Genomic DNA, 18249 nt, shown 5'->3' on the forward strand with positions numbered 1-18249 from the left:
AGTGGGCACAATGGCATTTGGAATTACAGCCAGCTTCCCTCTCCTGCATTTGGTGAGCACATGAGAAGGGTGATTTGAACACCTCTTTACTCTCCTGCTGTTGCTTTAGCCTTCTTCACACCTTATAAGCCTGACTAGTGAAACTGGGTGGGAATCATGAGGCCAGTCAGGATTGCCCTACTCACCTGCCTACAACACAGCGAAAGGTATTCCAGTAGGCAAAGTTCCTGGTTGCATGAGGTGTATATTCATGTTCAAATGAAGACATATACAAGCTTCCTTCAGTATTTACTACTGAATGTGCTATGTGGGAGAGGAGGGGACTACGGCCCCACAAACTGGAAACCAAAGAGATGTGACCTTATTAGCACAGTGTTGGCATAACTTCTCTAACTCCTCCCCCCCCCCCTAAGCCACAGAGGCCAGCCTTTTAACCATTGCTTATAATTTCTCAGTTCTTGTTAGTCTTATCTGCAGTCTTTTAAAAAATGGAACCCTGCACCAATAAATCTAGCTGCCATTATTTGGATTGCAAAAATGTAGCATACTGCAAAGGGATGCCTTTCATTGTACTGTACAATAATGCTACTTGCGAGTAGATGAATGATAAAGAGAACATTAACGTCTTTCTTTCAAAGACCCTTGTGCTCATGGATCTAGCAAGGGAAACCCACCCAGTCTAGAAGGGGATTGCTGAAGCCTTTTCACCATGGATTCCCCTTTCTGGATCAAGTTGCTCATACTGTAAATATCACCATTTCCAAGGAAGGAAATAATATTGTCATATGTCAAAGTGCAAGTAGATAAATAGGTACCGCTCCAAGCGGGAAGGTAAACGGCGTTTCCATGTGCTGCTCTGGTTCACCAGAAGCGGCTTTTTTTTTTTTTTTTTTTTAAAATATTTTTATTAATTTTCCAATTAAAACCAATTATATCACATTCAATATTTCAAATTATACACATATATATATCAATCAAACCGAATGTTATGCCAAATCATCTAAATAATTTATTTTTGGGTTCCCATGCTTCAAGAAATTGGGAATTCCTCGCAACTGTCCACTGCCGTCTTATTTCTAAAGTTCAAATCGTCCTCCAAGCTCATAATATTCCAAATCTTCCCCTTACAGTCACCTAGATGTTTTCCACTTTCATCCGATTGTTCCAGCTGCTGAGATAAATGTCAAACGAAGTTTCACAGATGTTCTTTCTCCTGTGTGAGTTAATCAGTCCAGCCTCCCCATAAATCTTCTTAGTGGAGCTCCCTGTTGCGACGGAGTAGCAGCGCCATCTTAAAAGGCTCAAATCACTTTCATTTTCTCATTTTCTCTCATAGCCATGAAGATTTACGATTTATTTATCTTTATAGAATTTACAGCTTTTTCAGGCAGGAGACCCAAACATCCAACCATGAACTCTTGGTAAATTAATGGATCTCCTTGCCCTATAGCTGAACTTAGCTTCAGGTCGCTGCTCCAATTTAAAGTGCGTCACAGCTCATAAATCCTCCGAACGCGTCCAGAACTCCTTCCGTCTGACTAGGGGGGGGCTTTTCTCATCGGCAACTTCACATCTTTAAGAAATATGCTCAGTAACAACAGCTAACAAAGTTCAACTCACACAGTCTTTTGCTTCTCTTTCACTCCAAACAAGCCAGGACATCGCGTCCGGGAAGATACGAGGCAACAATATGAAGAAAAAATAAAAACTTGCTTCCCTTATCGCTCCGTCCCCATCAATCCTTCTTCCAGATGCCGTACATTCTTTGACTCCTCTCGCTCAGCAGCATAAAATTCTCAGCAGTAAACAGCGCTTCTTCCCCTCCTTCTGAAGTATGTCCATAGATTTAAGCCTAATTATCTTCTTTAACCATGGAAATCCCCGCCATGCAGATTAGCGTCCGGGAGTCCTGGCCGTCGTAAGTGCTCAGCCCAAGCTCCCCCCACTCCAAAAACAGTCGGAGTGGGTCTGGGGGCATCGCGGGCCAGCGGCCCCTCTCCGTAACCCCCGGAGAGGGTAGGGGGTTGCCATTTACTCCCCTAGCAACCGCCAAATTCCTTACGAAGGTCAGAGAGATGGAAAACAGGTCCGCCATTCCTGCAGGCGGAAACCGGAACCCAGAAGCGGCTTTGTCATGCTGGCCACATAACCTGGAAGCTGTACGCCGGCTCCCTCGGCCAATAACGCGAGATGAGTGCCGCAACCCCAGAGTCGGTCAGGACTGGACCTAATGGTCAGGGGTCCTTTATGTACAGAGTAGTATTCCACTAGGTTTAACTCAGATTAGACCAATTAAAATAAAGAGGCCTAACTTAGTCATGTTTATTAATTTCTGTGGGTCTAATATGAGTAAAACTTACTTGATTACCACCCATAAAATTAAATTTTGTAAACTCTTATTGCATCAAGAAAATGTGCATTTAATTGACTCATTTTTAGCAATTTCCTTCTTCTGAATTTACATTTAACATGTTTATGTCCTTCAAAACTTTCAAAATAATCATAACTTTAAATAGCTTCTCTGGCTTGTGGACATATCCATGCTTCATTGTTATTGGAAACATATCATTAAATTAATCATGCTAGCATTATGGAAGCAAACACCATGTTGAGATTTCAATAATCTGGCATAGGGTAACCAACTGTGCAGAAAAAGTAAGCCAGAACTGCTGCTCTCATGTGGCAGCTTGGTACGCTTAAAATGCAGGAATTAGCAGGAGCAAACACATTTTGGGAACTTTGCAGAGAAAGAAATCACTTTGGAGTGGCAATATGAAAGAGGGAAATAGCAGGTGGGGAAGGGGCCAAGCAGCTTGACCCTACATCACTTCTCTGATCTGAATTTTCCACTGCTGGAGTTGCTTTTCATTAAAGACAGCCTTAGCCAGCTCAGATACCCATGCCCATGCATTTAGACCTAAAGCCTAAACTGAGTGTGTTTGCTGGCATTTATCGCTATGTTTGCCTGCTTTTTGGCTCCTTTTCATTTGCTATCACCCCCACTCTCCAATTTGAGACTCTTTGCTCCTTGGAGCAATAATTTGCCTTTCTTTGTTCATGCGCTCAGTAAAATTTAAAACTCTTATGTTGCTGGTGCTAAATGAGTAATAATTATTTGCCTGGTTTAATGTTGTCAGTATTTTTCCTTACAGTAAACAAGTTTCTCTGAAAGCAGAGCATTAAAAAGAAAGAAAGAAAACCTACCCTGGCCAACACATGTATCTATTTCAGCACTTAAATCTAAGCATAATTCTTTACAAGCACCTTTGTTACGCAGGGCTGGATTTTTATGGGAGCAGAAGAGAGTGAGGCCCTCTGGTGTTTGTGATCTGTGAATATTTATACTCCTGAAACTTTTTACCACCATCACCATGCCGTCTGTTTTCTAGTTTCAATCAATAACTGAGGGCTGCAATATAATACTTAATGGAAGTGTACTGGACATTTTTTTTCATTAAAAAAAATCCTGTGCATATACATGCTGGAAATTTTCAGTATAGAACAATATCTGGCACTGTGTTTTTCTTAGTGTATGACCAAATCCCATATGGCCTGATTCCGAAACTTGCTGCACCAGTATATATACATATATAACCTGTCCCAATAGCTTGAACATTATGTAATATATACTTAATTTATTTGAAGAATCAAACTCCTTAAACTAGTGGTTATGAAACATTTTAATCGTGTAGCTTCCCCCTTAGCAAATGGTCTGATACGCATTGTGACCACACATGGACACAATAGATTAGGTCACTGGGCCACATTTATTTAAATATTTAAACCCCAAACAGATCTCTATTGTGGGTACAAGGTGTGGGATCTATATCTAACAACCAAACTTTGGGCGAGGCCGCCCTCCCTTAAGCCCCCCTCTTTCAGCTGAGTAGGCAGGCCTTCCTGCTACACCTCCTCTTTCTGGGGCCCCATAATTCTAAGCAGGTGTTTACTCCCTAACCATGTCACACAGCCCAACAGCCCTGGAAGCAGGTCTTGGGACTACATCCTTCCTCTTTAAAGGTGCTGGGAGGAGCACAGAGAAAAGAAATGCTATGGTGCATCTGCTTCACCACAAGTGGACGTCTTCATGTGCCCCAGCTGCAACAAAACATGTCTCTCCCTTATTAGTCTCAACAGTCACATCAGGCGCTGTAACCTTCTTGAATGTTGACTTTACCTCATAACTTCCCACACCTGTCTGCCACAGAAGCTTGGTCACCTTCTACATACACAGAAATAATAATTTCAAGGAGTCATATCATGCCTCTCTCCCTTCCTTCAAAAGGGCCCACAATCCAGTAAAGGTAAAGGGACCCCTGACCATTAGGTCCAGTCGTGGACGACTCTGGGTTGCAGTGCTCATCTCGCTTTATTGGCCAAGGGAGTCAACATACAGCTTCCAGGTCATGTGGGCAGCATGACTAAGCCGCTTCTGGAGAACCAGAGCAGCGCACGGAAACGCCGTTTACCTTCTCGCCCGAGCGGTACCTATTTATCTGCTAGGTTGGCAGGAGCTGGGACCGAGCAATGGGAGCTCACCCCGTCGCGGGGATTCGAACCGCCGACCTTCTGATCAGCAAGCCCTAGGCTCTGTGGTTTAAGCCACAGCGCCACCCGCGTCCAGCAGAAGGCAGGCATAAATACTACTCTCTGGTGGGGCAATTTCCAATTTCCCACCCATTGCTGCTGTCAGCACTAGCCTTCTGGCCATCACCACATTAGATGAGGGAAGAGCTGAAGTCTGTCCAAGGAGATGAAGGAGGAGAAGGAGGTTGAGCAGAATGGTGACCAGTCCATTTAAAGGGCCTGCCACTCTGCCACTCCACCACCATGCTGAGCCCCAACAAGATCCTATGGGAGTATCGTCCCCCTCCAACATGGCAGCCAACACTCACTTCAATCTACTTGTTAGGCCGTAAGTCACAAGCTATGTGAATAAACCATTGGAAAGGTATGTTGTAGACAATTCACCACTTTCACAAAACATAAAGCTCAGTAAAGTGAGGTGAATGTGGGGCAACTTTTCTAGGGACACCAGTGAGTGAGATTTCAGTCAGTAGTTCTTTTATGTCTAAGGAAAAAGTGGCTTCATACTTTGTCCTATTACTCACCTACAATCAGTACCATATATGTAGCCCACAACAATAGTTTCATAGATAACATGATGTTTTAGTTTTATAAGTCACACAGAACTCATAAATGCTCTTATGCTATTAACAACAGCAGAGTGTTGTACTTTATCTCTATGAAATAGATACACAGAAATATGTATTATTTAATAAACAGGTAGGTATTTTTAGTGGTGTACAATAGTACATCAACCCCCATTGTTAATAATTTTAATACCTTTCCTTAAAATCAAAGAAAAACAAGCCGTTTATGAAGAAGAGCCGGCTTGCATTTTATTAGGATGGTTACCTTTTCTTTGCTAATGATCTTAGGAGGACTTTTTTGGGAGGCTGTTGTGAGAGAAAGAGATGGGAAGAGATACATCCAGACATCAGCCCTCACAAACACACTTGAAACAATGTGCTTTCACAGTTGCTTAAAAGTCATGGAGCAGCTGCACTGAAACTGTAAAATCTGCAGTTTTGGTATGCCAACGATTTTCAGTTGGCCTTAATCAGAAAATAACACAATTTTCATTGAAGTTCTCTGCAAGCTAGAAAAACACATTAGCACTGATGAAAATCCAGCCCAGAAAAGCAACCATCCTGCTGAAACTTATCAAAGATCTATAAGTGATACATTTTTTAAAAAATGGCAGGGTGATGGTGCTCCAGGTTCAAAATTCCAGGCAGCTGCTTACATTCCCCCTCCCTCTTGGTTTTCTCTCTACTCCCCACATTTAGAGAGCATTCATTGGGTTATTTTTTTGGGTTCTCTTCCCTTAGGGTTCTCCCCCTCCTAAATCTTGGGAGGGGGGGATACATTGCCTATTCCTGATTTACACAATGACTTATTTTCAAGTTATCTCAGCACAATGTTTCCTTAAGTTAATAAATTTTATCCATAGATAGAAAAATAGCTGGCAGTGAAATTATTATAAATTCTTATTTTACTATATAATATATGCTGGTGAAAACCCTTAGTGACTGGTATATAAGATTGCCACCAAAAGCAGAATTTTTGATCTAAAGTCTGCTTCTCTCTCTCTCTCTCTCTCTCTCTCTCTCACACACACACACACACACACACACACACACACAATTGCTGCCACATGGAAGACACTTGAAATTGCAACCATGTGATGTAGCAATTGCCCACAAAGTGACACCATTTTATGACATCATAAAATATTCTTTGTTGGGTGGTCTGTGGGCAGCAGCATGAAGAAAACCATATGGTAATTAGCCCTCTTTTTGAAGTTAAGTGTAAATTGTGGCAAAATTTTAACATACATGCATGCAAAATCCTAAGGGAATGCTGATATTATTTAGTTGTGTGAGGGAACTGTATGACATTGGCTTTGGAACTGGCGCTATCACCCCTTCCATTCCAAATATAATGCTTCAGTGACAAAGCCAAGAGTAGTGGCTGTAAAGTTAATTGACTATTGAACTCACTTTGGCTGCAATCCTATGAATATTTTTTTGAGGGAGTAAGTTCTATTGAATTTTGTGGGGTTTACACCTGAGCAAATGCACAGGATTGGGTTGAATCCTCAGCTTGGGTCCAAACTTTTGTCAACTACAAATGAGCACTACAGGAGAATATTCTCCGAACTAATCCTAAATTCAGGTGATGAAAGTTGCAATGGCTAACCCTGTCGCTGACCTCCAGATGTTCAAGGGGCTTGCTTACATGGAGGCTGCACCTAAATGCATTGACTTCTCTATGCACAATCCCTGAAAAATGGAAGGCCTTAGATCATACATAGCACTCATGTACAAGAACCTATGCATACTTGAGTGTATGCAAAAACACTCAGTGCAAACAAGATCTTTGAATGCATGTAAGTTTTTGATGTGAATGACAAATCAGGTAGCAGGATTTTGTAGGAACCTGAGACTTGTGGCAACAAGAAGTAAGTGCTTACTATACTATACTGACTGTTGCACTAGTCTTATGTTGCAAATGGTGGGTGAGATCCATTGGATCTTCACTGGAGGAAGGTGGGGGTTTTGCCAATTCCCCTTGCAGCCTGCAAAAAAATTATATAGTCTGTTGGAGGGATCCACTGAATTTTAAAAAAAAACAAAACAGAAAACTTTTATAGATGACACTAGAGTAGGGAGAGAGAATTAGCAAAAAAAGTTACCTCTTCTTTTATTCCTCTAAGATGAGCTTCTACTAGATTCTTTGCACGCATAACAAGGAGACCTTCCTTTCATGCAATTGGCAAGTCAGGATCCTTCCCTTTGACATTATGGGCATATTCATACAGGCAGGAGAAGTTGGTTTTGCATTATGAACAACATACCAGTTCCTGACACTGCTCATTCTATTCTAGTAAAGAAGAGACTGGGATATTCTGGGGCAAGTAGAGATGCATGGCAGTGGTTTGCCTGCTGACATACATGAAATGTCTCTCTGTGTGCTAGAAGTACATTTTCCTATTTGATGTATTACATTAATGTGAAGAACTAAAACACACAGAGACACAACAGTGGTTTCATGCAACAGCAGTTTCCAGCAATCTGTGCAGATGACGCAGCTCACCATGCGTGTTACAGAGGAGACCGTGGTAAAGTCAGCTGGACAAAATCAGCGCAGAAAGAAAAAACTAATAAATACACCGCAAATGGCTATGTACAAACAGAGCACAAGGTGCATCCATCAAAATACATTTTCATTTCAACAAATACAATACTGTATGGTAATTACTGTAGTTGCTGGCAAGCTGAGACAGTGTACAAGCTAATCACTTGTAAATACTGACTTTAGATTTTTTTAAGAAAATGAAAAAGTCTAATTAAACTTTGAAGATTTTTGTTGTTGTTTCTGTAGCGTGTACATAAAGGACACGATAAGGTTTAGTGTACTGTGTGCTTTGAGCAGAGTACTAGATGTTCTAAATATAGTACCTACTTGAAGACAAGATAGATGCTTGGAGGCACAGTGTCAAGGAATCAGTGGGAAAATCTCTTGATGCAATTTTTCTGACAACAGATTAGAACGTTAAGGGTACTGAGATAGGATTGTAAATAGAAACGTGTACCATTATTCATGCAGGTTCACCTTTTGTCTTAAAGAACCGAAACGATACAAATCTGCTCATTTTAAAATGAAGACTGCCCTGTGTATGTTTTCTATAAGAAGACACAGAGTTTACTATAGCATTTGCTATTGTTATCAAGATTGCTGCTGGTAAAAAGCTTGTATGCATGAAGAGTATAAAATGCGTCACTGGCACTATAACTAATATGCAATGATCTGCATAAAAGCACACTTTCCATTAGATGATATCCCTGTTCAGAGAATAGTGCACTGCAACATGGTATACTTGATTACTAACTTTTTGTAGTAAGTCTTCAGGTTTCAGAGGCAGCATGGAATTGATTTTTTATATATTAGTGGATCCATTACATTATATATTAATGTAACATTTTTACAGGTAACTCTGTGTTTTGTACTATTTTGTTTAAGTTGTCTGTTGCTACTTCAGTTTTATGTACACCGCTTAATATATATAAACTGTATATAATCTAATCTAATCTAATCTCAGTATCAACTGCTGGGAGCAACAATGAAAGAGAGAGATTGCCTTCCTGTTTTGATCTGAGCAGCAGTGGGGAACCTTCAGCCCACAGGTCTAACCAGACTTTGCATGGGCCTCAAGTGTGGAGAAGGTAAGAACAACTCTGAAGGTGAGCTTTCAGTTTTTCTTTTGCAAGTGAGGCTTTCTGACAACACCAATCAGCTGATTGGCACTAACAGGGAGAGCCACGGCAATCAGCTGCACTAGGGCATTCCCCGTTGAGAACTCTGAAGTGCAGCTGAGGGGACTCTCTTTTCAAGTGGTTTGCCGTGAAACCGCTAGCTGAAAGTTTCAATTTAGCAAGTGCCTTCAATGCAAACTGCTTCTTGTTAATGGCTGTTCCTCACAAACCACATCTACCTGCCCATGTGTCATATGCAAGCACCTTTGAAGGCAGGGTCCCAGCACTGATCAGTCGATTGGCAGTGGGAGTGCACCGACAGAGGGACTTGCTCCATTAGTGTGAAGTGGTTTGCATGGAAACGAAAGGCAAACACTTTCATGTATCCAATCTAGTTTCACCAACTATTCTTCAATCTTACCTGGATTAAGCTTCAGTTAATAGGCTCTCATCCATTACTGAGAGAATACATCAATATAGCACATCCATTGCTAGATGTAGAGCTGTGTGTCATCAGTGTACCGCTGGCAGGATCCTCCAAATCTCTGGGTGATCCCACTCAGTGGTTACATGTTAAACAACACTGGGGAAATCCATGTTGCATGAGAAATGGGGAGAGGGGGTAGGCCCAACGGTCAGTGGTCCAGGAGGTACTGTAAGTTAAGGAAACAGGTTCAGAGTTTTGTTAATAACTGTACCAAAGTCATAAAAAAGAAATGTAACTTTATATAATTTGCATAAACCACCAGTTTCAGTTCATGCAATAAATTCATTTTGTGAAGTCTTTTGCCTTACTCATAGTATGGATATTTATACCACTTGCAACATCCAATATTATGATACAGTTCTATTTCTCTCAGCTGCAGGGGCAAGTCTTGAACAGCTCCACTATAAAAACAAACCCAGGAGTTCTTCTGTCGGTATAGTTCATGGAATCTTAAGCTAAAAATAGCTTAAAGGGGTTCTTGTTTTGTTTTTAAGACTGTTTGAGTCCTTCACAGCAGAAAAATAACAGCTTTGCTGAGAAACTAAACAATGGGCAAGTGAAGAGAATATTGGGAGATGATATCTTGGGGAAAAAATAGAATTACATCTGCACAGAAAAGCAAACAGCTCAAGGAATATCTCAAAATAATGATACCATCTGCACATGGGAGTATAAATAGCTCAAGGGATATCTCAAAACAAGAACAGAATTCTGCAAGAGGCAGCATGGAAAAAAATATGTTTTATAGGTATTTTATAAAAAGGATATACTGCTGTGGAACATGAGTGTGTACAACTCGGTGAAATCACTGAAAGATTAAACTGGGTTTCTGCCCCACAGGCTGAAATAAACTAACAGCACTTGGTAAATTTATGTAACGAGGGTATTATGGTGGTTTTTCATAAGCTGAGCTGCAATATTGTTGGAAACACAAACCAGAGGAAAATGTACAATACATGAAACATAATCTCTTCCAAAACTGTAATTCATGCTGAATCAGTAGCAAAAAGAACTAAAGAGTCTATGAAGAGATTGCAGCTGATTTCTCATGGACAAAGAGGTTTTCACATAAAGTTCACTTGTGAATGTATCAAGGGGGACTGTTTTTCATAGTATATTTATTATTATTATTATTATTATTATTATTATCATTACAATTTATTACAATTTATTACTGGTGCACAACAATATTGTTTTTCCTAGCACAGCAATATTTTTATTATTATTACTATTACCATTATTATTGATTAAGTAATTAATTTGGATTCCACTTAATCCCCAAATAGGCGTCTAACCCCTTTATGAAGTATAAAAACCAATTCCACAAGCATTGAAATATAAACATCCTTAATTAAATCACAATATAATAATCCTATTATTGAGATTTGCAAGTATCCGTGCCAATAGAATGGAGCACAACCACCAGTCCAAGCTTTGTGCTTCATACATTCCTTGCAAATTGGGGGCCATTTTCAGCAATTCTATGGCAGAGCTTTGAAAGTACATGAAGTCCGGCCATTGCGCTGTGGGTAGAGGGAAGTGAATGCATTCCTGTGTTGACTAGGAAACTAGGGTGTGCTTCCTTCCTTCCTTTTAGAAGAGACAAAGAGTCACCCAACTGCTTATGGTGATATTAGGTGTGACGTAGGTACAATATATGACTGGGCCAATCTGATCAGAGTACCTGCAAAGCCCTGAGCATGGCACCCTGAGCGAGAGAGCTGTGAGCAGTGCCAGGAAGCCTTGATGGTCAGCTGATTGTCTGAGCTTCAAAGTGCCACAAACAAGGCTAAAATGGATCACCTGATATTATTGTGGTGTCCCAGCCACCTGCTGAACTTGGCCTGCAGGGGATGGGGGAGATAAGGACAAAGTCCATCAGACAACTCTGGTTCCTCACACCTGGTTTCTGCAACGTGAGGGACACTTCCGTTTCTTCCTGCATCTGTCTTGGGAGCCACCATATTGCAGCACAGCAAGATAGGAAGAGTCACCTGGTTGCCGAGGCGCTTGGGCAACTCACCCTCCCTTGTAGCCCTGGGCTACAGCCTATGGGCCACCGCAGCATCCCGTAATAGAGGAAGAGTTCTCTGGCTGTCTAAGCCATTGGAATATTCTCAGTTATGCCACGACTCACTTCTTCTGTGGCTGTAATGTTTGTAAACAGCACAGAAACAAATTAAAGGCACAGCTGGAGGTTTCAGGAGAAATGTGCCTCCCTGCTTTCCTCTGAAATATCACCTTAGCAAAAGCTCAGCTCCATATTACGTGGCAGTGCATTAGGAGCGGAGCGAATCAAGTCTTTCAACAGCCAAGCAATACTTCTGAAGACAGATAACCATGGTTGTAATATTATTTCCTGGTTTTACTATTCCAATCCTGTTAACATGTTCTGTTACAATAGAATGAAGCTTTTCTTTGCTCTTTTTTATTATGTAGGTACTCATATTTCTGTCCTTGGTGTGTTAAAAGACAATTCATACTGATAACAGCATTGATGGCATTGGTTTCCAAATTCAACATATAATGTTTTCAATATATTTGCCTGGCTTTTGTGGTGGCGGTTAGTGGATTGTTATTTTTAAAATATAGCTTTGAAAACAAACTTCTGTCTTTGAAAAAAATGTGTCGCTTGCACACCTGTTCCTGCTCCTGTTTTTATTTATTTTTTAAATGTTAGCAGCACATACACACAAATCTCACATGTGGGGGGGGGGGAAGAGAGAACAGTGGAGTGGATCCAGACTTTACCTTATACAGATGGAAAGTCTTTTTCTTTGCATGGATGGCTTTGGATACAGTGGGAAGATTCCCACCACAATGTGTGTGGGGGGTGGGGGGTGTGATATTTGAAATTCTCCTTCCTTCCACAGCTACCAGCACCACCAGCCACACTGCTTTGGAGTGTCCACTTATGGGAAATCCACTCAGAGCATGATCCAGCTGGTGGAAGTGAACTTTGGATCCAACTCAATGAAGACAATAGTTACTAAAGGCAGCATCCAATTAAACAGACCTGCTAGTGCAAGGACTCTTGGCTGCACAAAGGAACTTCTCCTTCCTCTCTTTGGGTAGGCTACCCTATGCCTACCTAAATATGGTCTGGGGGTTCCTCGAGTCCTCTAGAATAGATTTTGGGGAAATGCAGGGAGTTCCATTGCATAAGTGGAAAATAATGAGTTAAGTTTAATTCCACCCTGTATCTGCTTAGCTGAGAGTAAGTTTCACTGAATTCAGTGCCACATTTTGGAGTAGACATGTACACTATTGTACTATAAATATACAAATAAAAAACTAGATGAATGGCACACATAGACACACTGCTTAATTCTGCCTCACATAACACACACAAACCTAACTTCAGAGATACTATAGCAGGGGTCCCCAAACTAAGGCCCAGGGCCCGGATGTGGCCCAATCACCTTCTAAATCCAGCCCGCGGACAGTCCGGGAATCAGCATGTTTTTACATGAGTAGAATGTGTCCTTTTATTTAATATGCATCTCTGGGTTATTTGTGGGGCATAGGAATTCGTTCATATATATTTTTTCAAAATATAGTCCGGCCCACTACAAGGTCTGAGCTGAAAAAGTTTGCTGACCCCTGTACTACAGACTTAAGCTTCTTGTTTTTGTTTTTTGTTTTAAAAAAAAAACTCCACACACTGGGGGGGGTGGGGGGAGAAGAAACATTAAAGCACCTTATGAAAACTGAACGTATTTAACATCACATTTAACTTTTTTTAAAAGGAAATCATGCAAATATTCAAATAATAATAATTTATTATTTATACCCCGCCCATCTGGCTGGGCTTCCCCAGCCACTCTGGGCGGCTTCCAACAGAAAAATGAAATAAAATAATCTATTAAACATTAAAAGCCTCCCTAAACAGGGCTGCCTTCAGATGTCTTCTAAAAATCTGGTAGCTGTTTTTTTCTTTGACATCTGATAGGAGGGCGTTCCACAGGGCGGGCGCCACCACCGAGAAGGCCCTCTTTAAATAATTATATAAAGTCACTTGGAATTATGAAATCTGAAAAGCAGGAAGAAAATAACAGAGAAGACATATTCTACCTAAAACAGGAAGAAGTAAAAGTATCTTGAACACCCCACACTCACCCTTTGGCCACTTTAACAGGTGGATAGTACATCCCACCTATGATGCCCGATATTTTATTATTTTAATTATTAAACTTATATACCACCCTTCATTTGAGGATCACAGGGTGGTTTACTATATAAAAACACAAAAATATGTAGCATAGTAACAAACAAAACAATTATACTCCCTACCCAGTTTAAAAGGGCTTGGATTGTTTAATTAGTCAAAGGCCTAAAGAGGCAACTAAGTATACATATGACCATGCAACAAAATTAACATTACAGATAAGACCAAAAGAATCAAACCGATACCATAAACCATAATTTTGATGTCAGTTTTCTTACTCAGTCCTCAGACCTCAGAAGGTCATTTTGTTATTGTTTGTTATTATGTCATGTATTTCTGTGTTTTTATATTGTAAACCACCCTATGATCTTTGGATGATGGACGGCATAGCAATTTAAATAATAATAATAATAATAAATGATGAAGCAACCATGCAGAAGAAAACCAAACTGTGCCTCTCTTCACACAACAGTTCAGTTTAAAAGGTAGCACAATTCTAATCATCTTCACTACAGTATGTTCTACTGTTTCCAAAAATACTCTGCAGCAGAATTCAATCACGAACTGTGGAGAGAATCTCTGTGGGCAGTCAGTATATCCCAGGAGTGTGTGCAGCAGGAGGGCAGCCTGGTGGGTGAAGGATGTGTGGAGAGGGGACTATAGCTCAGAAGTAAAGAAGATGCTTTGCACATAAATGTTCCGGGGTGGATTCTTCACACCTCCAGTCATGAGGATCTCAGCAGGGCTCTATTAGACCTCTGCAGAATCCCTGAAGAGTCAAAGCAAATAGTTCTGGGATGAATGAACGAATAGTCTCTGATGCAGCTCCTGATCCAATTCCAGTTATTTTGGGGGGGTGGGGTGGCTTTTTTAAATGATTAGGTCAAATAATCCATTTAAAAATGCATGGGTTGACCCTGATAAGATTACTTTAAATGGACAGTAATTTAACTCTAGAATATGGATGGGGTTGAAATTTGATTCTGTTCACATCTGAAAGCAAGCTTATCAAATTTGCATTTTCCAAAACCATGTTGTTGTTGTTTAGTCGTTTAGTCGTGTCCGACTCTTTGTGACCCCATGGACCATAGCACGCCAGGCACTCCTGTCTTGCACTGCCTCCCGTAGTTTGGTCAAACTCATGTTCGTAGCTTCGAGAACACTGTCCAACCATCTTGTCCTCTGTCGTCCCCTTCTCCTAGTGCCCTCAATCTTTCCCAACATCAGGGTCTTTTCCAAGGATTCTTCTCTTCTCATGAGGTGGCCAAAGTATTGGAGCCTCAGCTTCACGATCTGTCCTTCCAGGGAGCACTCAGGGCTGATTTCCTTAAGAATGGATAGGTTTGATCTTCTAGCAGTCCATGGGACTCTCAAGAGTCTCCTCCAGCACCATAATTCAAAAGCATCAATTCTTCGGCGATCAGCCTTCTTTATGGTCCAGCTCTCACTTCCATACATCACTACTGGGAAAACCATAGCTTTAACTATACGGACCTTTGTCGGCAAGGTGATGTCTCTGCTTTTTAAGATGCTGTCTAGGTTTGTCATTGCTTTTCTCCCAAGAAGCAGGCGTCTTTTAATTTCGTGACTGCTGTCACCATCTGCAGTGATCAAGGAGCCCAAGAAAGTAAAATCTCTCACTGCCTCCATTTCTTCCCCTTCTATTTGCCAGGAGGTGATGGGACCAGTAGGTGATGGGACCAAAACCATACTGGAGCCAAAACACAGCCTTCCTTCAAAATCTGCACTTTGAGATGCAGTTCTTCAGCAAGTAATATATACAAAAATATGTATACTGGGATTGTTGTTGTTTAGTCGTTTAGTCGTGTCTGACTCTTCGTGACCCCATGGACCATAGCACGCCAGGCACTCCTGTCTTCCACTGCTTCCCGCAGTTTGGTCAAACTCATGTTCGTAGCTTCAAGAACACTGTCCAACCATCTCATCCTCTGTCGTCCCCTTCTCCTTGTGCCCTCAATCTTTCCCAACATCAGGGTCTTTTCCAGGGAATCTTCTCTTCTCATGTGCAAATAAATGTGTATATTAGTGAAGATTCAAAAATGCATTACGTTGGGGGAATTGCTTTGCAAGGCAACATAAAATAAAAATGTGTATAGTAGAAACACACAGCAAAAGATTGGTAAATTTTCATGAGGGCTTTTTAAAAAAATTAAGAAACAATGGAGAAATATGGAGAACAGAACTTAAGATTGGAAAAATGAGCAACTGGGAGAAATAAAATTGATATATTCACCCATCCCTGCTTTAGAATACATAGCTGGCTCTTCCCCCCCCCCATTGAAGAGCATTCCATTCACATTTCTATGTTAATGGAATTTGATTCAGTATGATTTCATCCCCCCACCCAGTCAGAAGTATTTGTAGAAAAGTCAACTTGGAATTTTGAAAGGAGAAGCTCTTAAACTGGAAAATTATTTAAGTTGCCTACTATCCATGGCCTTTTTATGTTGATACAACCTCACATATATATATATATTTAGTATTGATCAGGAAAAATATTGGTGAACTGCAACTTTGGGTGCTTCCAGGCTGTTGCTATCTTTGGGCAGGATCCAATCACATACCATCAAATTCAGGTAGCACAGTTACAATTGATTGGGAGGTCTGGCACAACGAACTCGCTTCCCCCAGAGACCTGCTTTTTTGCGATAAGGAACGCAATGGGAACATGTGCTGGAAAGTGTGGGAGAACACTTGCTTGACATAACAGCATCTAACCTTCTCGCAAACAAGTCAGGACAAGTGCTCACTAAACAGCCAACATTGTCTAAACTCCCTGCAAACAAATCAAATGAATGCTCAATAAACATTGCCCTTTGAAACCTTGGACACAATGCTTTGTTTTGTTTTTTGTTTGGAGGGGCTGGTTCGTGATCTTACTATGCTTTAGGCTTTAAGGGAAAAGATCAGCGGGGAGCAATGTTTTTGAACTCAGTTGGGTCACTGGAACTTTCTCTGCACTCCATTCTAATTTGCAGTTTTGCTATAATAAAAGCCCCAGATATATTGCTACTGTCTAGACATTTTATCTGAAACAAGTGTCCTTCGTAATCCCAGAGGACTTTTCTATTTTATTTCCAGTAAATCAAAGTCTGTGAAGAGCTTTGGTTCTTATTAAGACATACCCTTCACAGTCCAGTGATTGCCAACAGTGGCAAACCATTGACAGTTCATTTACATATAAGTGATCACTTCCATCAGGTAGTTGGCTCAAAAAACTACAATGGACACTCAGAGAGCATATCCAATATTTCTTGCTCTTTGATGAGGATCAAGTGCCAATTTATTTATAGAAAAGTGACTATTGAAAGGTAAAGGCTTTCCTTTACTGACCTTACACCATCTTTTTGCAGATTTAGGGAATATATTGTTAAAGTGCTTGATGCAAGTTAGTTTGTTTTGAAAAACACACAGAACAGCTTTGAGATCAAAAAGCACCAGAAAGGCTGTAAAATTTCTTGGGCAAAAAACACTGACACATTTATTTGATGTTAGACCCTGCCATACAGAATGCAGAAATACAAAAACAAAAGAACAGTGCCTATTATAATCCAAACAAACAAGCAAGGGATTTTTTTAAATTCTATTTTTTTTACACATTAGGTTTCTAAATCCTACTGAAATTGTTTCTAACCGTATAGGAATCCAGTGTATAGTATGGGCTCAAGAGTGATGTTTCTGTTATCTTCTGTCAACATCTGATGATTTAAAAATGAAATGCTTTCCATTGTATACTGGGAATTTTCATCAGAGGAAACTGAAGTTTGTTTATAATCCAGTATCTTTATAATCAAATTGATGGTGCTATTTATTACAACTGGGCATGAATTGCATCCTATGTTAGACACTCTTCTCTGTTGCAGCAGCAGCTTGGTTTGCTTCCTGTTCCTTCATCTTCCTTTCTCGCATTGATGCAGCTACTAAAGCTCCAGCAACTCGAATATCAGCTGCCTTTAATACTGGATGTCCACCCACTGTAACACAAAATCAATAGATTTATTGGTAAATTAAGAGCATACATCCATCTCAATTGAGGACAATGCGGACAAAGGTTAGTACTGTGGTGTGTTGTTATGAGTTTGTGGGTGCCAAACTCGCATTTGATCCCTGGATCCAGCAAGCGTTAAAAGCTAGTCAAACCAGCCTAGCTTCCTGAAGCCCTGGGTCCGGTAAATGTTAAAATATAAGCAAAACTGGCTTCCTCTTGAGGTGATGGGCCATTGGGAGTACAAAGGGGTTTACAGATGTAGATACATTCTGTATAAACTGTATAAACTCATTCCAAATGTTGTCATATTTATCCAGTCTATGTCTGTAAGAAGTCCATTCAAAAGTTGTGAGTGTTGCCATATTGTTGATCCATTGATTATCTTTATTCTTCCAATTCATCAGTATCAGTCTCTTGGCCACTTTACCCTCTTGACAATCCTGTGAAGATAGGTTTACTCTCCCAACGTAATCCAGTGAGCTTGATGGCTGGGCAGGGATTAAAACCCTGGTCCTGAGCTGACCCTCAACCCACTATGCCACCACTGGCCCTGTGTGTTTTTGTGTGTGTGTGTGTGTGTGTGTGTGTGTGTGTGTGTGAGAGAGAGAGAGAGAGAGAGAGAGAGAGAGAGAGAGAGAGAGAGAATATATATAAACTTTAGTCCCCCTAGTCCAGGCATCCCCAAACTTCAGACCTCCAGATGTTTTGGACTACAATTCCCATCTTCCCCGACCACTGGTCCTGGGATCATGGGAGTTGTAGG

The 18249-nt window shown here is 40.8% G+C and overlaps 1 protein-coding gene across 6 annotated transcripts in view; it reads right to left on the reverse strand.

The window, feature by feature from the left end:
- Nucleotides 1–9365: 9365 nt before the first annotated feature.
- IQCM (IQ motif containing M) overlaps nucleotides 9366–18249 on the reverse strand; it is a 162056-nt gene continuing 153172 nt past the window's right edge. For 5 of the 6 annotated variants that reach the window (XM_060278651.1, XM_060278650.1, XM_060278649.1 and 2 more), the window contains one exon: nucleotides 16542–17472. In XM_060278651.1, coding sequence (XP_060134634.1) covers nucleotides 17339–17472 — 134 coding nt within the window. In that variant the 3' untranslated portion in view covers nucleotides 16542–17338. Of the gene's footprint in view, nucleotides 9476–16541; nucleotides 17473–18249 lie in introns of those variants that run through there. The other variant, XM_060278653.1, reaches the window with a different exon arrangement.

This window comes from Zootoca vivipara, chromosome 9 (genome assembly GCF_963506605.1).
Source record: "Zootoca vivipara chromosome 9, rZooViv1.1, whole genome shotgun sequence".
Lineage (NCBI taxonomy): Eukaryota > Metazoa > Chordata > Lepidosauria > Squamata > Lacertidae > Zootoca > Zootoca vivipara.